Source organism: Melospiza georgiana, chromosome 22 (genome assembly GCF_028018845.1).
Source record: "Melospiza georgiana isolate bMelGeo1 chromosome 22, bMelGeo1.pri, whole genome shotgun sequence".
NCBI classification, from domain to species: Eukaryota; Metazoa; Chordata; class Aves; order Passeriformes; family Passerellidae; genus Melospiza; species Melospiza georgiana.
The window spans coordinates 4744605-4761657 of record NC_080451.1 but is presented as its reverse complement, the minus strand read 5'-3'; the positions used below and the strand labels follow the sequence as shown (position 1 = coordinate 4761657).

Here is a 17053-nt window from a genome sequence, read left to right as displayed (position 1 = left end):
TCACCCCACCTTGTGAAGGCTGGGAAGGAACACACCCCCTGCCTCTGCCCCTCCCACTCCAGCGCCTTGGTAACTGGGAGGGGGAACATCCCCTCTCCCTGCCCCACCCCCGTGGGAGCTGGAAAGGGGCCCACCCCCTCAGCATGTGGCCCCACCCCCTTGGGACCCAGGTAAGGGGGCGTGGGAAACTGGCAGGGGGGGCGGGGTAACTGTGGGAAGCAGGGGCGGGGTTACAGGATGATGTAATGGGGGCAGGGACACAAAGGGAGGGGGAGGAGCATCTGAGGGAAGGAAGGGGTTGTGGGACCGGAAGGGGTTGGGGGAGGGGACAGGCGGGCAAAAGGGATTGTGGGGAGAAGAAGGGTAGGTGGGAGGTGAAACACGTGGCTGCTGCCATTTTGGGCCCCAGCCATGCGGTCAGCAGGATCACAACTGCCAGGGCCAGGGTAGTGGGAGAGAGGCGGGGGGCCAGGGGAGCAGTGATAGGTACCCTGAAATGGCCAGGACGTCTCACTCCTCTCTCTTAGTTCAGGGGCAGAGGGTTTGGCAGGAGGGGTAGGGGAAGCCGCAGGAGGGGAGATTTGCTCTGGCTGTCCTTACAAGCCCGTCTTCAGGACTTCTTTCTGAATTACCAGGAACACAGGAAAAAAACTGAGACACTGTCCCATCTCCCTGTTCCACTTTAGCTGTTAACAAGGCATCAATTTTGTCCCAGGCAGAGACAGAACTAACATTCTGCTGGGTAAGCTGAGGGAAATGAAATGATATCCAGCAAACAAAAAGGTTCAAAACTGCTTTGGAGACCGTAACGTTTCCACTACTTAGGGTTTCTAAAATTAGGGTTTAAATGCTTCTCTGTGCCACAGAAAACTTAGCACCCATGTTTGTTCTCTGCAGCACTCAATCTACTTTCCGTACAGCCAGTACAAACAAAAACTGAAAGCACTGAGTTCACAGGCAATTGTGAAAAAGAAACTGGGCAGACTGTGCTCCTCCCCCTCTCCAGGAGAGACGAAACTGCTTGCGTAAGACCGCGTGGTGTTTAAAATGGCGGGCAGCAGCTGCCAGCCCCCGCTACACCACGTGGCTGCTCGGAGCCGCTCTCCGCCGCCTGCCGCTGCCAGCGCATGTCCGCTCCCGGAAAAAACACAAGCCGTCGAGACGCTGCTGGCTCTGAACTAGCGTGCAGGCAGCGCCAGAGTGCCAGAGCCAGCCCCGCCTGTGTTGCCGCATGGAGAATGCAAACCGTTCAGGACCTGAGTTCTTCCTGCACCGGGAGCTCACCCCCACCTGAGGGCCCCCCCAGGGTCCCCCTAAGTCGCACGGGGAATACTCATCCCGCTTTGGAGACCTGGCTGGCTGGAACAGCTGTAAAGAAGTCCTCATCAGGGATCAGTTCCGCCATGGGCTCGGCGGGGTCCTGATCCCATCCTCTAAGCGTCCCCACCGTCAAAAATGCTATGAAGAAGGTAGAGGAAAGTGGAAGCCCAAAAGCTAATGTAATCCACACGTGGAAATACCAGCTATTTCGTGGCCATTGTGGGACATGACACATTGGGCGCCACCTGCAGAATCTGTGGGTCTCTGGACTTTATATAAATCCAATCTGGCTTGCTCAGGACTCAAGCCCACATGGAATTGCATAGACGGAGGATAAAATACCAAGAAGTGCTCTATGCCACATGGAGATGAGTACCCAGTTTATTACAGGACACTTCCGTGGCTGAGACCACTCAGGAAGCAAAGAGGGCATAGCCCTTCCCTGCTGGGGGTTTTATACCCAGGGAGAGGAGGCGGGGAAGGAGGACTGCGGCCAATGGGATGCCATTGGGGCGGGGCGAGGGGAGGGGCCACCCATGGGACAGACCACCAAGGAAAAAGAGATGGGTATGGGGACAAACCATGTGATGGGGAAGGGGGAATAAACCAGGGTAAAAACACCAACTACATAAGCTATTTAGTGCACTACCAAACATGGGTGTACAGGTGGTGCTGGGACTGATCCCATCTCCCCTGGACCTGTTTCCTTTGGGAAAACTGACCCTGCAGTCACCCCCTCTGATAAATAGGTATGATTCGTGCTGATAAAAATTGAAACAGTAATGAATATTGATACAGTAATTAATATTTGAGAATAATAAAACAGTTAAAAGTGGTAATGCCAAAGAAGAGGAGGAGGGGCTCCACCATCCCCCCTTCTGGCAGATGTTCACAAGGACAGGAGGAAAGAAGCTGAAGATACAGTTGCTAAAAATGAGCAGAAAGGAAGCAAAACCTGGTTGGGTCCCAGAAAATGCTAATTATAAGGGATTTATTGTTTTGATATCTAGACCTAGTGATATGTTAGTCTTGGCTTACATTGCATTGGCTTGGTGTGCATGTTGTGTAACCCAAAGGTCAATTAAAGGACACAGAGGAAGACTACGAACTCTTCACCAGACGACCCCCAAAAGACTTGTGTGACCACTGAAATGAGTGATGGCACATGCACGGTAAAGGTGGGAATGAGGGCAGAGATAGAAAAGTGACAAACCAAAAATAGGAGGAGATGGTATTGACACATGGCATATAAGGGGTGATTTTCACTTGGCAAGCTTGTACATGATGTGGCAAGGGTGCAAGAGCCCTGCACTCCGTACCCCGCGGTTATCTTTTGCTTATGCACTATTATTGGAACCAAATTATCCCTTATTTTAATCAAATTATATTGTATCCAATTTTATAGTTTTTTTATTTAAAATATTCAATTAAAATTGTTACTCCTTTTAATACAGTTTGGTTTTTTATGATGGGATAATTGGGCAAACATAACACCCCTTTCTTTATTTCCCCAGTTCTCTTGCCAATGGAGCCTTGGGACTGGGCGGTCCCATAGGCTGGGGTGCAGGGAGCTGGTGCTTGACTTTGGACAGAGATGCCTCCACCTTGTCCTTTTCCTTCTTCCATGATGGCTTGTCCCTTCCTGGGACATCCTTGGTGGAGGTGAGAGCAGAGCCGGAGCGCTGCAGTGGCTCAACTGTGATGTTGAGGTGTGTGGTGGAGCTGGAGGAGAGGAGGGTTTAGGGAGAGATGGGGAAATGCTCCTTTGGGCATACTCCATGGGCCCCACTGCTCTTCTCCTTCCTCCTCGTGTTTCAGTGCTGGATGCCTGTCTTGGATTGAAAAGACAGGTGTCTGCTAAGGAAGGCAGGAGCCTCCCCTGAAATGGGAAATGTAAATCCCCTCCCTCTAAATTGTTATTCTTTTGAATTTAAAAGGCTCTCAGGCAAAGATATGGGAATAGCAATAACAGTTCTTTACTAGGAAAACTAAGAAAATACAAATGTAATAGTACAAACAAATAAACTGTGGACAGAGTCAGAATAGGCCCTGACACCATGTGGGTCAGGCTGTTGGCAGCAGTCCCATTCCATGGTGGCTCAGCCCTCCTACAGGGATGGTTCTGTTGGAGCAGGGATCCTGTAGAAGGGTGGAGTTTTCCTCTGAAGGTCCAGGATGCTGGAGATGGGCCTGATCTTGCACTGGTAATCCAGTGGAGAAGACAGCCACTCCTCTGGGAATGCAGTGGGCAAAGGCTGCTCTGGTGTTCCAAATGGCAGATTCTATCCAGGTAGGAATGCTTGGCCCCTCCCTCTGGGAAGAGTGCCTCACAATGTGATGATGTCATTTGATCAATCATGTGGTGAGACTCATTGGCCCACTAACAGAAGAAATCTCCCCAGAGGGAGGATTAGTTGTGGAAGAGATAAAGTAAACTCCCCATTTAACAGAACTGCTGCACAGATAAGAATATAATACACCCACCCATTTCCAACCTAAGATGATGCCCGTGAGGGGAGCCCAGGGTGTGGACTGGCACCATGTGTCAGGGCAGTGCTTCCCTATGCTCTGAGCCATCAGCATTGGGATGCTGCTCAGTGTCAGGGGAGTTTGTTCATGTGTTTCTGGGCATCCCGAGCTCTCATTCCCAGGAGTGGGTAAATAAATGAACCTTGCTTGGTCTTATCCTAGGCAAGCTATGATAGCTCCAGAGCTCAGCTCTCGGGGGTCTGAGTGCCAGAGGCCAGCTCACTCTCAGACCAAGGCCACGGGTCAGCCCTTAGCAAGCGGGGAATATTCAGCTCTTATAGTCATTAGGCAGCTCTTATGATTTCAGCTTTGCTTGCTAGGTAGCTTCCCTTGTCTTAAGGCTCCAGCAGACGGTAGAGAGAGGAGAAGGAGAAGACGCTGGCTGCTCCACGTGTATGGCTTTATTGTAGGGGTTTGTGAAGGGTCTCAGCACTTCTTCTTCCGAGTTAGTAGGGGTACAGTATGCTACTTTTATACCCTTGTCCCGGATCCAATCCTGACCAATGGCAAGAGGTTACAGTGACCATAAGTGCCCAATAGAAGGGTTAACAAGATATTGCCTTACATGGCTTTAGGGATAGGGTATAGGGCGGATGTCCCTGGAGTCAGGAAGCTTCTTTGCTGCTGTGTCAGAATTCAGATTCTCCAAGGGACCCTGGCTAAAGTTGATTGTTTCACTACAGGTAAAGATCACTTTTAACATGTAATTTTTATGTAAGGGTATTGGAAAAAAGGCTCCCAATATTACCAGTTAGATTGTGCCTGGGCCAGTCTGACCCTCGCTGCTGGGCCAAAGGCAGCAACTGTGGTGTGTCACCCCAGAGATACCTTAGCTTGCTGGTGGTTGCAGCTGGGCACTGAACAAGTCCAGGCTTGTAAGGGACCCCGTTACCTCAGGAGGATTAGCTTCAGGTGATGGTGAAGAGAAAAAGGAGATGGATTCTGCTGGAGGGTTTAATGTCCAGAGGTTTATTCCATGGTTACAGAGGTCTGAACTTGAGGAGCTGCTCCAACAGAACGAGGACCGCATGGTCTGATCACCTTTTTAAGCTCAGGGACAGGGGGAGGAGAGGTACAGGTGAGCCGCCAACCAGGTGAGAGGGGCAGGGTCTCAGGGAAAGATGACACCCAGAAAGGCCAATGACCCCTGGGCCTGAGGGGCATCCTTTGAACTTGACCAACCACATGACGCCTTGCTGGAACGTTTAGCCTGATTGACAGGACTCACTCAGCATGGGGGCAAGGGGGAAGGGAGAGAGACATAGGCACACCTGGGAAAGTGACCTGGAAGGCCAAAATGGGACAATACAGCACACCACAACATCTCCCCCTAGTTTTGTTTAAAAAGAAGAGGACTGTGTTTGTGGTGCAGAATGATTGCCAAACCATGGTTGGTAAATCAGTTCTTCCTCTACAGGAGGGGCAGTGTTTTCCACTGAGGCTTCTAGGTCATCCATTGGAGCACTGAGGGCTTCCAAATGGTAGACCTCAGGAGGGGGAGATGAGCTTGAAACTAACTTGAGAACCATGCGTTTGATTAGTCCAAAAACAATGCTAAAAACTACAATAACTATAACTAAAATAAACAGCACTAAAAACACAGTTTTCAGAATAGATCCCAACCAGCCCGAGAGTCCCCAGCCTTTGAACAGTCCATTCAGCCAGTTGTCAGTTTCTCTGTTGATGTCCGAGAGCCTTTGTCAAGGTAGTCCATATGTGGTTTGGGCTGTGGCACTATGCAGAAGATCGCAGGTGGGATGATCACGAGTAGGACGAGAAGCAGGCTCGGTCTCATGGCGTCTCAAGGCTACGCATGAACAGCGGGATCTAAACTGGCACAAAAACTTGAAACAAACATATATTACAAACTATTCCAGATAGGAGGCTTAAATGGAATTTCCTCCAGAGAACACATGCGGCGTTTTCTTCTCCAGGCAGCATGAGCAACCTGGGGTGCTTCTGTAGATTTCTCTGAGACCTTGGGAACATAGGGCTTTACCCATTTGGAAGGAACCCACCTTAAACCAGAGGGGGTGGACACACAGGCATATCCACGTCCCCAAGTAACCAATTTGTAGGGTCCCACCATTTTCCAAGTCTCAGGGTCCTTTACTAAAACTGGAGGTTTTTCCTTAATTAACCTATGATTGCTCCCCCCAAAGTGGCGTAGGATGAGTGGGTTCAGGCTGTCAAAAGAACAATTCAGAAAATTTATTGTGAATAGCGCCCTGGATAACCGGATGTGGGGAGGTTCCACCTTCAGAACCTGTTGTTGCTGGTCCAGGACCCTTTTAATATCACGGTGAGTTCTTTCTACAATGGCTTGACCTGTAGGGGAGTAGGGGATGCCAGTTTTGTGCTCTACTCCCCATTGCTGCAGGAAGCTCCCGAATTCCTTGGATTTGTAAGCAGGCCCATTAGGGGTAGGTTCGAGAGGAAGGCTGAGGATTGCCGCTTGACACTGATTATTTGCATTTGTAAACGCCATTTCTTCTAAAATTGCTTCCCTAGCATTCTCTTTTTTAACTTGTATTTCAATAGCTCTAGTTAACCTTTCTACAAATTTCAAAAAAGGCTCTGATGGTAGCTGTTTAATTTTACTATAGGGCTCAAAAGGCCCCTCAGGTTGTAGGGAAAAGAACGCTTTTTCAGCTGCTTCCTTTACTTTTTCGAGTGTTTCTGCAGGAATTGCAGTAGCTTGGATTGAGGGAGAAGACCATTGGCCCTCACCACAGAGGTGCTCAATGGTGATAGGGTTACCACTGTTGTCTTTGGCTGTGTTTGGATCAGCATGCAAGCCTGGGAGAGCATCATTCAGCATTTGTTTCCATGCTATTCCCCATAATTTGAATTCCATAGAGGTCATGAGACAGGAAAAAAGCTGTTTTAAATCATGTGGAATCACTACAGTCCTACTCAATTCAGAATTTAAAAGGCCACGGAAATACGGACTGTGTGGACCATATTCTTTATGAGATTTACAGATCTCTTTAATCAATTGTCGTCCAAAAGAACTCCAATTAGCAGTTGGAGCTGCTCCCCCCTGAGCTGCAGGCTGAAAGGTAACAGGAGCCAGTGACAACATGGGACTATGCATTGAATCTGCTGTTCCCTGCTCTGTATCCCTTGAATTGGAAGCATTGGGATCACAGATACAGGTTTGGGGGATGGCAGTGGGTGTGTCCCCACCTTGGGAACCCGGGGAGGGGGTGGGGACAGGGGGCCAGCAAGGGGCGGGGATACCGTGGGAACAAGGGGCGGGGACACCTGGTGACATCACGTCAGCAGACGCACCCTGGGAGGAGTAGAGGGGCGGAGCTGAGGGTACTGCAGGAAAGGGAGGGGGGAAGGTGTCATGAGGAACAGAAGGAGAGGGGGATGGGGCTGGAGTTTCGGGATGCTTAAGAGGATTTTGGGAAGAAGAAGACCAGGTTTGGGAAGATGCCACGTGGCATCCACCATCTTGTGGACCCCCTAGGGGCTGGGGGCCATTTTGGGTAACACTACTCTCTGCAAAGCTAACACATGCTGTGGGTTTCTGAGGATGGGACACAGGGGATTGGGAAAGGTTCCACGCAGCCTGGCCAGGGCCTTGTGGATAGGGCAACTCAGGCATTTCAACAGACTTTGGGCGTCGACTTCCCAATGAGTTTGATCTGTTTAAAATACTAAGTTTTGGGGAAAGAGGTTTAGGGGTTTTAGAACTAGGAGAGGGAGAAACAGGGAGAGCAGAGGTACATGGCTTTACATTTGGCTTTTTCTCTATTTCCTTTTGTTTGAGCAATGCTGTTCGAATTTGTAAACTCCAAAACACAAATTTAGCTGAGGGTGCATTGCCAGATTGTCCTAAGGATATCAATTCATTTCCAACTTTATCCCAGAATTGAATATTGTGGATTTCTTCAGGGGAGATTTGTGGGAAGTGGAGGAAAAGCCATCTTACAAACTGTTTCAATTTTCCTTTAGAGAACTTAACATTACCACTGTCCAAAATGCTTACAATATTATAATACACTCCTTTTTGTACAATGCTGAGTTTCAAACCCATGTTAGATGTAAAAAGCAAAGTACTAAATCCTGCCTGGCCAAAAACAAAGCCAAAATCAGCTACCGATTTCAAAAAAAACCACAGATGGAAAGGGATAACGAGCCGACAAAAGCTTCACAATGCAGCTGTATATACTGCTTTTAAAATTCCCGGGCAGCAGCAGCAGGGCACGCCCTGCCGAGCAAAGGCAGAAAGAAAGCCTCCCCCCCCCGCCGTGGGATGCACCCCCCCGCGGAGCAGAGAGAGCAGCTACGCCACGTGGCAAGCCGAAACCGGGCCCCCCTGCGCCGCGTCTGCAGAGAACCCCCCCTCCTCCACAGAGAGAGAGAGAGAGAGTCCCCCGCGGCAAGAGAGCCGAGAGCCCCCCTCCCCCGCACAGAGAGAGAGAGAGAGAGAGAGATGTCCCGACCACGTGGAGAGAGCCGATCCTGCAGAGCCGGGAGGGAAGGGCAGAGAGCTCCCGCGCGAATTCCGAAAGACAGCAAAACACGCGGCAGAAAGCTAATAGCTAGAAATCAATGAATTCCCGTCTGTGGGGCTGCGCAGCCAAAAATGCAAATGCAAAAAGGAACAGAACTCACGGCAGAGTCTGTTTTTGAGATCCTGCCCTACCGAGAGCAGAGATACTCACCCAAAATGGAAGCTGTAGCTGGCTGGATACAGGCAGGTCTCTTCACCGGAACAGGACCTCTCTTGGGCGAGAGAGGCTACCCTGTCCTCCGTCTGGAAAATCTGCTCACCAGAAAGGAGCTGGGCTTTCCAGAGGCGCCAAACAGTCCACGAAACTTCTTCTGGGAATATTCCCAAAGTCTCTAGCCGAGGGCCTTGCAACCAAAGCCCCTTTCAGCTGGATGCACGGCTGCCAGAAGCTTCTCCAAGGTGCTGCGGGTCCGTCTTGGGCTGCAGAGTCGCTTTGCCCACCCAGGGACGCCAAATATTGGAAAAAAGGCTCCCAATATTACCAGTTAGATTGTGCCTGGGCCAGTCTGACCCTCGCTGCTGGGCCAAAGGCAGCAACTGTGGTGTGTCACCCCAGAGATACCTTAGCTTGCTGGTGGTTGCAGCTGGGCACTGAACAAGTCCAGGCTTGTAAGGGACCCCGTTACCTCAGGAGGATTAGCTTCAGGCGATGGTGAAGAGAAAAAGGAGATGGATTCTGCTGGAGGGTTTAATGTCCAGAGGTTTATTCCATGGTTACAGAGGTCTGAACGTGAGGAGCTGCTCCAACAGAACGAGGACCGCATGGTCTGATCACCTTTTTAAGCTCAGGGACAGGGGGAGGGGAGGTACAGGTGAGCCGCCAACCAGGTGAGAGGGGCAGGGTCTCAGGGAAAGATGACACCCAGAAAGGCCAATGACCCCTGGGCCTGAGGGGCATCCTTTGAACTTGACCAACCACATGACGCCTTGCTGGAACGTTTAGCCTGATTGACAGGACTCACTCAGCATGGGGGCAAGGGGGAAGGGAGAGAGACATAGGCACACCTGGGAAAGTGACCTGGAAGGCCAAAATGGGACAATACAGCACACCACAACATAAGGGATTGTATGAGTACTTATATTTCAACAGTGAAGTAAAAGTAATGAACTTCACAAAGTTTTGTTCTATTCTTTTAAACTTCCCCTTATTCTCCCATATTGTTAAATACTTAATAATGGACACATCCTATAGGGTGTACATAGGATGTTAGCCATTTAATAAAAATAAAGCTTATACTTCTTTAGGTTAACCTGTAGATTTACTGTGTCAGTTATAAATTGTATGAGCAGAATATAACAATAATTGACAATTAACATGTAAGTGTAACAAATATTCATTAAACTCTATGGAGCAATAGAGATTAAAAGTAGTTGAGGCGGAAGTCAGTCGGTTTGTCCAGCTGGAGGAGACTGAGGTCAGACCTCTCTGGAGGCTGCAGCTCCTCCTGAGGGGCAGCTCTGGTCTCTGCTCTCTGTGACCAGGGACAGGAACCGAGGGACGGCTGGAGTTGTGGGCAAGGACAGACTGGATGCTAGAAAAAGGTTCTTCACTGAGAGGGATCAAAACTCTTCACCACCTCCAGGGCAGGGCGACACTGAGGTGAGGTGACACGCACTGTGGGTGGGTGGCCATGCCTGGCTGGGAGGGACAGAGCTGATGCCCCAGCAGAGAGCCTTGTGTCACTCTGGGGCCTTGTGCAGGGCTCCTCCATCCACCAAAGTCTCTCTGAGGATGGGACACAACAGGCTGTGACACCAGGGTCCTGCACTCCACACCCAAACAACGGTCCGCATGGCACATGTGGGTACACACAGAGGGGACAGGGGGCCCCACATTACCCAGCTTTCCACGGGCAGCTTGGGGCTCTCCATGCAAGCCAGCAGATCATGCTGCCAATGCCATGCCAGTGTCCCAAGGACCTGGCCCCATCCTGCTGTGCAGAGTAGCCACCTCCACACATCATCTGACTGGCAGGCCTTTGATTTTCTTTGGGATGATCTGTAGAGTTCCTTAGTCATAGTACATTTCCTCTCCATCCAAACCATTTCCCACCCTGCATCCCTCTTCACCTGCTAAAGCTTTTGTGAGACTGAAAAGTGCTGGGGGTCCCTGGAGAGTCCCCAGGTGGCTCCAACGGTGCCAGGGCTTGTGCGAGTGCTCTTGGGTCCTGGAACAGGGGCCAGTGCTGCTCTGTGGGCTGGTGATGGTGCCACTCAATGGTCGAGTGGCACCATGGCTCCTAAACCCGGCACCGTCCACCACGTCCCCCACCCAGCCTGAGCTGCTGCCGTCCATCCCTGCTCGCTCTGCTCCTCCTCCTCATCCCGAGAGGATACTGGCTGGGCTCCAGCAGCCACGATGGGATGATGGTGTGATGGATGGCTCTGCTCAGGGGCTGATGGTGCGGCACCCACCTCCACCTCCTGGACAATTCCTTCACATCTGCTCCCACCAACACGCTGCCCTCTTCCTGGAAAACATCCCTGTCTCCTCCAGGGGGGCCAGACTCCTCCTGGGGACCCCACAGCTGGGGTTTCTGTGTGCTGCCCATCACCCACCTTGTTGCTCCAGCCACCACAGAAGGAGATCCATGGTAAGATGCTCTGCTCTGGGGCCATGTCACAGGTCCTGTTGTTGGAGCCGGCAGTGCCATGCAGCTGCCAAGGCCTCCGTCTCCAAGAGAGCTCCTGCAGGCACCCCTGACCCCTCCCAAACCAGTCAGACTCTCTCAAGCTCCCCAAGGCCAACCCAGTTCCCTCAAGAGCCCCATTTGAAAGTCAGTCCTCATCTAGGCAGTGCCAGTGAGGTCCCCGAAAGCACCCTGGGAGCTGCCAAGTGTTCCTGATTGTCCCCAAAGACATCTGGGTTCCCTGGAGCTCCCCTGAATAACCTAGACAAAGCCCAGCCCCTCTCCCATCAAAGTAACTGCCAACACTCAAGGGCCATGACTCAGCCACAGCTTGAGGACTGGAAGCATCTTGCAGGATGTGCCCAACAGCCTCTGCAGAGTCCTGCCCATCCTCAATGCACAACAAGGACACCTTCCCCAGCACACAAGCAGGACCTTGGCATCAGCAGAACCAGCCCTGGATGTGTGTCCCCAGATCTACTACATCTCTTCCCCCCAAAAAAACAGCGAGAGCAGCTCAACATTTTTTGCTTTTATTTTGATCAACCGTGGTATCTCCACAATGCTGTGTCCTCAGTTTGCGCTCATTTTCTGCCAAAAAGACACAGGGGGGGCAAGGTAAGACCCTCAGTGGGACAAGAACAGCCCCTGTTAGGAGCGGGGCAGAGGAAGGGTGACCCACCTCGTTGATCCAGTCGATGTAGGCAGACACCCTGGTGAAGACTGTTGGCTTCCTTTTCGTGTTGCAGCCCCGGGCGGAGCCGAAGCTGACGATGCCCTCGACCACCCAGATCCCATCGTCGCGCTGGCAGTTCAGGGGGCCCCCAGAATCGCCCTGTGCGGAGACACAGTGAGGGCCATTGCTCCTGGACACCCTGCCAACACTCCCCTCATCCCTCCTGGCCATCCACCACCATAGCTCTATTCCCTCTCCTCCCAGTGCCCACGGTTCCACCCCATTGGGGCACCCACCACATGCAGTGCCCACACTCACGTTGCATCCAGAGGTGATGCCGTCGCCGCCGGCGCATACCATGTTATCATCCACATTGCTGCCCCACCAGTCCCACTGGGAGCAGGTCTCATAGTCCACCACGGGCAGCAGAGCCTGCTGCAGGATGGTGGCCAGGGGCCCGTTGGCTGCAACGAGAGACAAAGCTTGTATCTCACACCCTCTGCCTGCATCCCCTTTCTGGAGACTCTCCTGGGGACACTCCACTTACTCCTCATGCTTCCCCAGCCGGTGACATAGCAGGGGTAGTTGTTGGGCAGGATCTTGCCAGCAGCCGGCAGGCAGGCGGCACGGACGGTGTCAGTCTCCTGCACCTCTTCTGCCAGCTTGATCAGGGCAATGTCGTTGCTGCAAGGAGACACAAACCGTGGTCCGTGGCCATGGGAACAGGGTCCCTGGCCGGGGCAACAAGGCTCTGTGGCCCGACCATCCATGACTCAGCCCTGATGCACCCCAACCCCTACACGATGTAGTAGTCGTCCCAATCCTCATGGACGATGATCTTCTCCACAGCCACGGCCACAGAACCAGGCTCGTCAGCCTCTGACACATCCTGCCTGCCCAGCGCCACCCGGTAGGTGAGGGAAGAGCTGCCAGGGAGAGAGGGAGTGTCAGCCCCACAGATATCTTAGCTGCATGGCACAGATGCCCCCCAGCACCCCAACACCCACCTGATGCAGTGGGCAGCTGTCAGCACCCACTGGGGGGCAATGAGGGTCCCGCCGCAATAGTGGTTCCAGGATCCAGAGCGACTGTACTGCAGCGAGATCTGCGAGGGCAGAGGCACAGGGTCAGAGCAGGAATGTCCCCATCCCTGTCCCCATCCCTGTCCCCATCGCTGTCCCTGTGCCCCTCACCTGCCATGGCCAGCTGTGGGCTACAGCGTCTTCACCGCCCACCACGCGGGAGCTCAGCTGTGGTGGCACGGCCGGCTGACCGCATCCGTAGGCTGTGTGACACCCGGCAAAGGGACATCAGAGGCTGCCTGTGCCCATGCCCAGGGCCAGGGCAGGAGCCCCGGTCCTGCTCCCTGCCCTGACCCTTCCCCATGCCCTGCACCTACCGTAGCCCAGCAGCACGACGAGACAGACGGCTCCCAGCATGGTTGTGCAGAGGAAAGAAGAAGTGGTGGGGCTGCTCACCCCTCTTATAGTGTCTGGACTGCTGGGGACCTTGGAGTGTCCCTGTTGGCTGCTGACATGTGGAGACTGTCCCACACTGTGGGCACAGGGGCTCCTCAGCCCCATTGCCTCTTCTTATCACACTCATGGTCCTGCCTGGGAATGGCCACATCTGCCCCTCATGTGTTGGCACCATGCTGGGACCATGCAGGGACACCTGGCCCTGCTCTGGGAAGGGGCAGGGTCCCTGCTGGGGCACAGGGTCACTCCCTCCTGGGGCAGCCCCCCGCCCATGATGCTGTCAGTGAGGGGCTGGGCAGCCCTGCTGCCCCCCAGCCCTAAGCAGTGACTTCCCCAGGACACTCTCTGCCCCCAGCCCCTCAGTCGCCCAGGGATAAGGTGTTCCCTTTCCTGAAGTGCTTATCATTGAGTATGTCTGAGTTCCCATCAGTGTTTGTTCACCTTGTGTACCCATCTTTGGCATGTCTGGGTGCTTGTTCCTGGCTGCTACCTTGGCTCATGTGGCATCGTCGTGGGTGCCAGTGGTACATTCTGTACTCAGGAAAGCCTGGGGTGAGTGGCTCTTCCATGTATGACTGCCAATTGCATTCATGAGGATTTGGGTGACTTTTTGTTTTGCTTTATGTGTCATTTTAGATTTTTTGTTTATGGTGTGAAGATAACTGTAGAAGTTTTTTTTTTGGGTGTTCTTTTTGTATATTTGTATCTTGGGTTGGTGGTGGGTGCTCCAGGGCAGATATGGGGGGGGCAATGACCACATGTGGCTGGAGAAGAGCACCTGGACATGTGTGGCTACTTTTGCCAGAGGCTGCCATGTTGTGGTGGGATTTCATGGTTTACCTCAGAACCTCAAGTCCTCCCCTGAAGATTCCCTCCCAGATTTGTCAATCCCCCTCCCTTTCCCCATCCTGACCCCTCCAATCACTGTCTTTCAATCCTGGAATTCCAGAGCGGCATTGAGTGATTGGGCAATTTCCAAGATGCCCTCTTCCCCTGGTTGGGCATTTGGCCATCCAGGTGTCCCTTGTCCCTTAAAACCTCTCCACCTGTACCTGGTTGGTGGCTCCCTACCCCTTCCCTCATCCCCTCCCCTGGGTAAAAGACTGAACAAGCACACAGTGTGGGAGTTCTGTTGGAGCAGTTGCAGAGGCCCGAGGGCCAGAATAAAAGCTCTGGATTGAAACCCTCCATCAGAACCAACTTCTTTCCTTCACTACTGCCTTAAGGCTTCTCCGCCAGATCTAAATGTGAGGAGTGGCCCCTCCATGAGAGGAAGCTCCATCCAGCCACCACCAGAGCTCCTGCATGCCTGGACTTGTCTCCACACGCCCAGCTGCAACATCAAGCTAGCCAAAAGTGTCTCTGGGGTGAAACACCACAGTTGCCACTATTTGGTTCAGCTGCAGGGCCTAGACAAGCTAAGGCATGTCCCATATGCAATATTGGTAATACCAATATTTTGGCGCCCAAACGTGCGGCTGCACCAATCCTGCATCCCCGAAGGGACACTCCGTAGCTCTCGGAGCATCAGAAGACCACGGGGAGACTTTAAGGCAGCTTGGCGTCTACTGGCAGAGCTCTGGCTGACGTAGCTTTCCAGGAGAGACTTTGGGATTTAATCAATAAAAAACTCGAGGACATTCTGTGCCTCTGGGAAGTGCAGCTTCTTTTTGGTCTGCAGACCTTCCGAGAGGGGAAATGGGGTAGATCCTCCTGCCCTGAGAAGTCCTATTCAGGTGAAGAGAAGACCCTGCCAGACATGGGCACCGACCACACTGAGAGGGTGATTATCTCTGCTCCATAGAGGGGTGGTGAAATAAACAAGGGCAGGAGAGCTTTCTCCTTTTTAATGCCCTTATTAAAAGTGATCAGCTCAGGTGGGGAGAGCCGATGCATCCGCCCTGAGGCCGCTGCAGAACCCAGGAGTGACTTGGAGGAGGAGGAGGAAGAGTGCAGCTTCATCTGCTGGTCTGTGGAGAGAGCTGGGGGCTCCGTCATCACAAGAGCATCAGGAGATTTGCTTACCTTTTGAGTCAACATTCAAGATCCTCTGTCTAGCTGACATCTTTTTAGGTTAGGGTGAGGGGTAAAAAGGGTCTTGGTGGCTACTAGATTTTGTTCTTCATGTCTAGACATTGCTTTGATTCATCAACTTTTTGATTTCTCATTGTTTTAGAGGTTTTTTGCTAGGTTTGGTGAGAGATCCCTCCCATTGCATGCTGGATCCGATGTCATTTGCATGCAGACTTGATGTCCCTTCCCCTTCACCATATGGGTGCCATCCTCCAGGAAGCAGCAGGGTGTCACTCAACAAATGGGGGAATTCTTAACCATCAACAACAGGTAGTTAACGAAAATGACAGGTGATTACAATAAGAAACAGTTAGAACTCCACCCTGGCAGCAACTGGCCCAACCCGTTAACTCTGCAACCTTTTAAAAAAATGGGTAGCTTTTTCTACTCTTAACAGGTGAGAAGTTCAAAACCAGTCTCTGACAAGAGATTTGTTCATTTTCGCTCTTATTTAGAGCACGGAAAGGCTGCACAGCCCCGTGGAGCCAGAAGCGATAGCGCGTTGGGTATAGCCCCAAGAGGCGCGGCTGTGCCATGTTTAGAACCTGTGCCGCAGCGACAACGGCACGGTGCCAGCTCAGAGGGAGTGGGGGGGCTCTGCCTGCCCTCCCCTTTGCAGCAGCACCATGCAGGCCGGCTCTGATCCCTCTTGGGGCGGCGAGGTGCGGCTTTTGGGTTTTCCCGCAGTGCAGGCGGCTCTGCCTGTCCCGTGGTGTGGTGAGTTCCAATTCTGTGCTTCTGCCAGTGGCAGTTTTAAAAGTTGCACAGGCTGCTGTGCTGTGCAGGGTTAAAATCTGGGTGTTTTTCTTCTTAACTGTGGTTTTTGGAAATCAGTAGCAGATTCGGGTTTGGTTTCGGTTGGTGTGAGGTTGTGCTGTGCCTTTTACATCTAAAGTAGGGTCTAAGCTAAGCACAGCACAGAAAGGAGTATATTATCAGATTATAGGAATTTTAGTTAGTGGAAATGTATTGCTTTGTAAGGGAAAATTGAAACATTTTATATGCTAGCTTTTTCTACACTTCCCACAAGTTTCTCCTGAGCAAGTCCACAATACTCACTTTTGGGACACAAACAATTGGATGAGGGAGAAAAATGATTTGTGGATGGATCAAGCAGATAAGTCGAGGGAAAAAGGAAATCAGGATACGCAGTCAAGGATGCAAAGATGAGAAAGGTGATTGAAGCAGGTCTCCTGAGTGCTAGTTGGTTGGCACAGGCATGCAAATTGTACACAGTTCTGAGGGCTTTGAAGGGACCGAAAGGGGAAAAGGGAACAATTTTTACAGATTCTAGGTTTGTCTTTGGGGTGGTTCACACGTTTGGGAAAACTTGGGAGGAAAGGGGGCTGATCAACACTAGGGGAAGGTGACTGATGCACGGAGAATTAATCCGACAAATCTTAGAAGCTCTAAGGGGGCCGAAGGAAATTGTGGTGGTCCATGTGAAGGGACACCAGGCAGGAATTCAGTTTCGGACCAGGGGGAACAATTTGGTGGACCAGGAAGCCAAAACTGCGGCATTGATGATGGTGAGATCGAAGGGACTGAGGTCCCCCCGATGATCCTCCTCAGCCCTCCCAAAAAGAGATTGAATGTTATGAGAAAATTGGAGGTGAATTGAAAGAAGGTAAGTGAAGATTATATGACGGGAGAGAACTAGTTTATAAAGGATTTACCAGGAGGATTTTGCGGAAGATGCACCAGCAAACATATTGCGGGGCACAGGCTCTGGCAGAACAATTTCTGAAATTTTTTCGGGTGCAAAGGAATTTATGAATTGGCCAAACAGGAGGTACAAGGATGCCTGATTTGTCAGAGA

At 51.9% G+C, this 17053-nt stretch overlaps 1 protein-coding gene across 1 annotated transcript; it reads right to left on the bottom strand.

Moving 5' to 3' along the window:
* Positions 1-11526: 11526 nt before the first annotated feature.
* LOC131092686 (chymotrypsin-C-like) lies at positions 11527-13307 on the bottom strand. The gene is made up of 8 exons (XM_058039512.1): positions 13083-13307; positions 12877-12968; positions 12691-12788; positions 12484-12609; positions 12222-12367; positions 12002-12147; positions 11690-11842; positions 11527-11598 (listed from the first exon to the last, which is right to left on the bottom strand). The coding sequence occupies exons 1-8, from the start codon at positions 13264-13266 to the stop codon at positions 11581-11583; spliced, it is 963 nt and encodes a 320-aa protein (XP_057895495.1). The 5' UTR covers positions 13267-13307; the 3' UTR covers positions 11527-11580.
* Positions 13308-17053: the final 3746 nt, after the last annotated feature.

Excerpts from the sequence above, each read along its gene's own strand:
- LOC131092686 (XM_058039512.1), bottom strand. The coding sequence starts at position 13,266 with ATGGGGCTGAGGAGCCCCTGTGCCCACAGTGTGGGACAGTCTCCACAT. Across the intron at positions 12,969-13,082 it reads CGTCGTGCTGCTGGGCTACG|CCTACGGATGCGGTCAGCCG; the intron begins GTAGGTGCAGGG and ends GGTGTCACACAG. Across the intron at positions 12,789-12,876 it reads CCCACAGCTGGCCATGGCAG|ATCTCGCTGCAGTACAGTCG; the intron begins GTGAGGGGCACA and ends CTGCCCTCGCAG.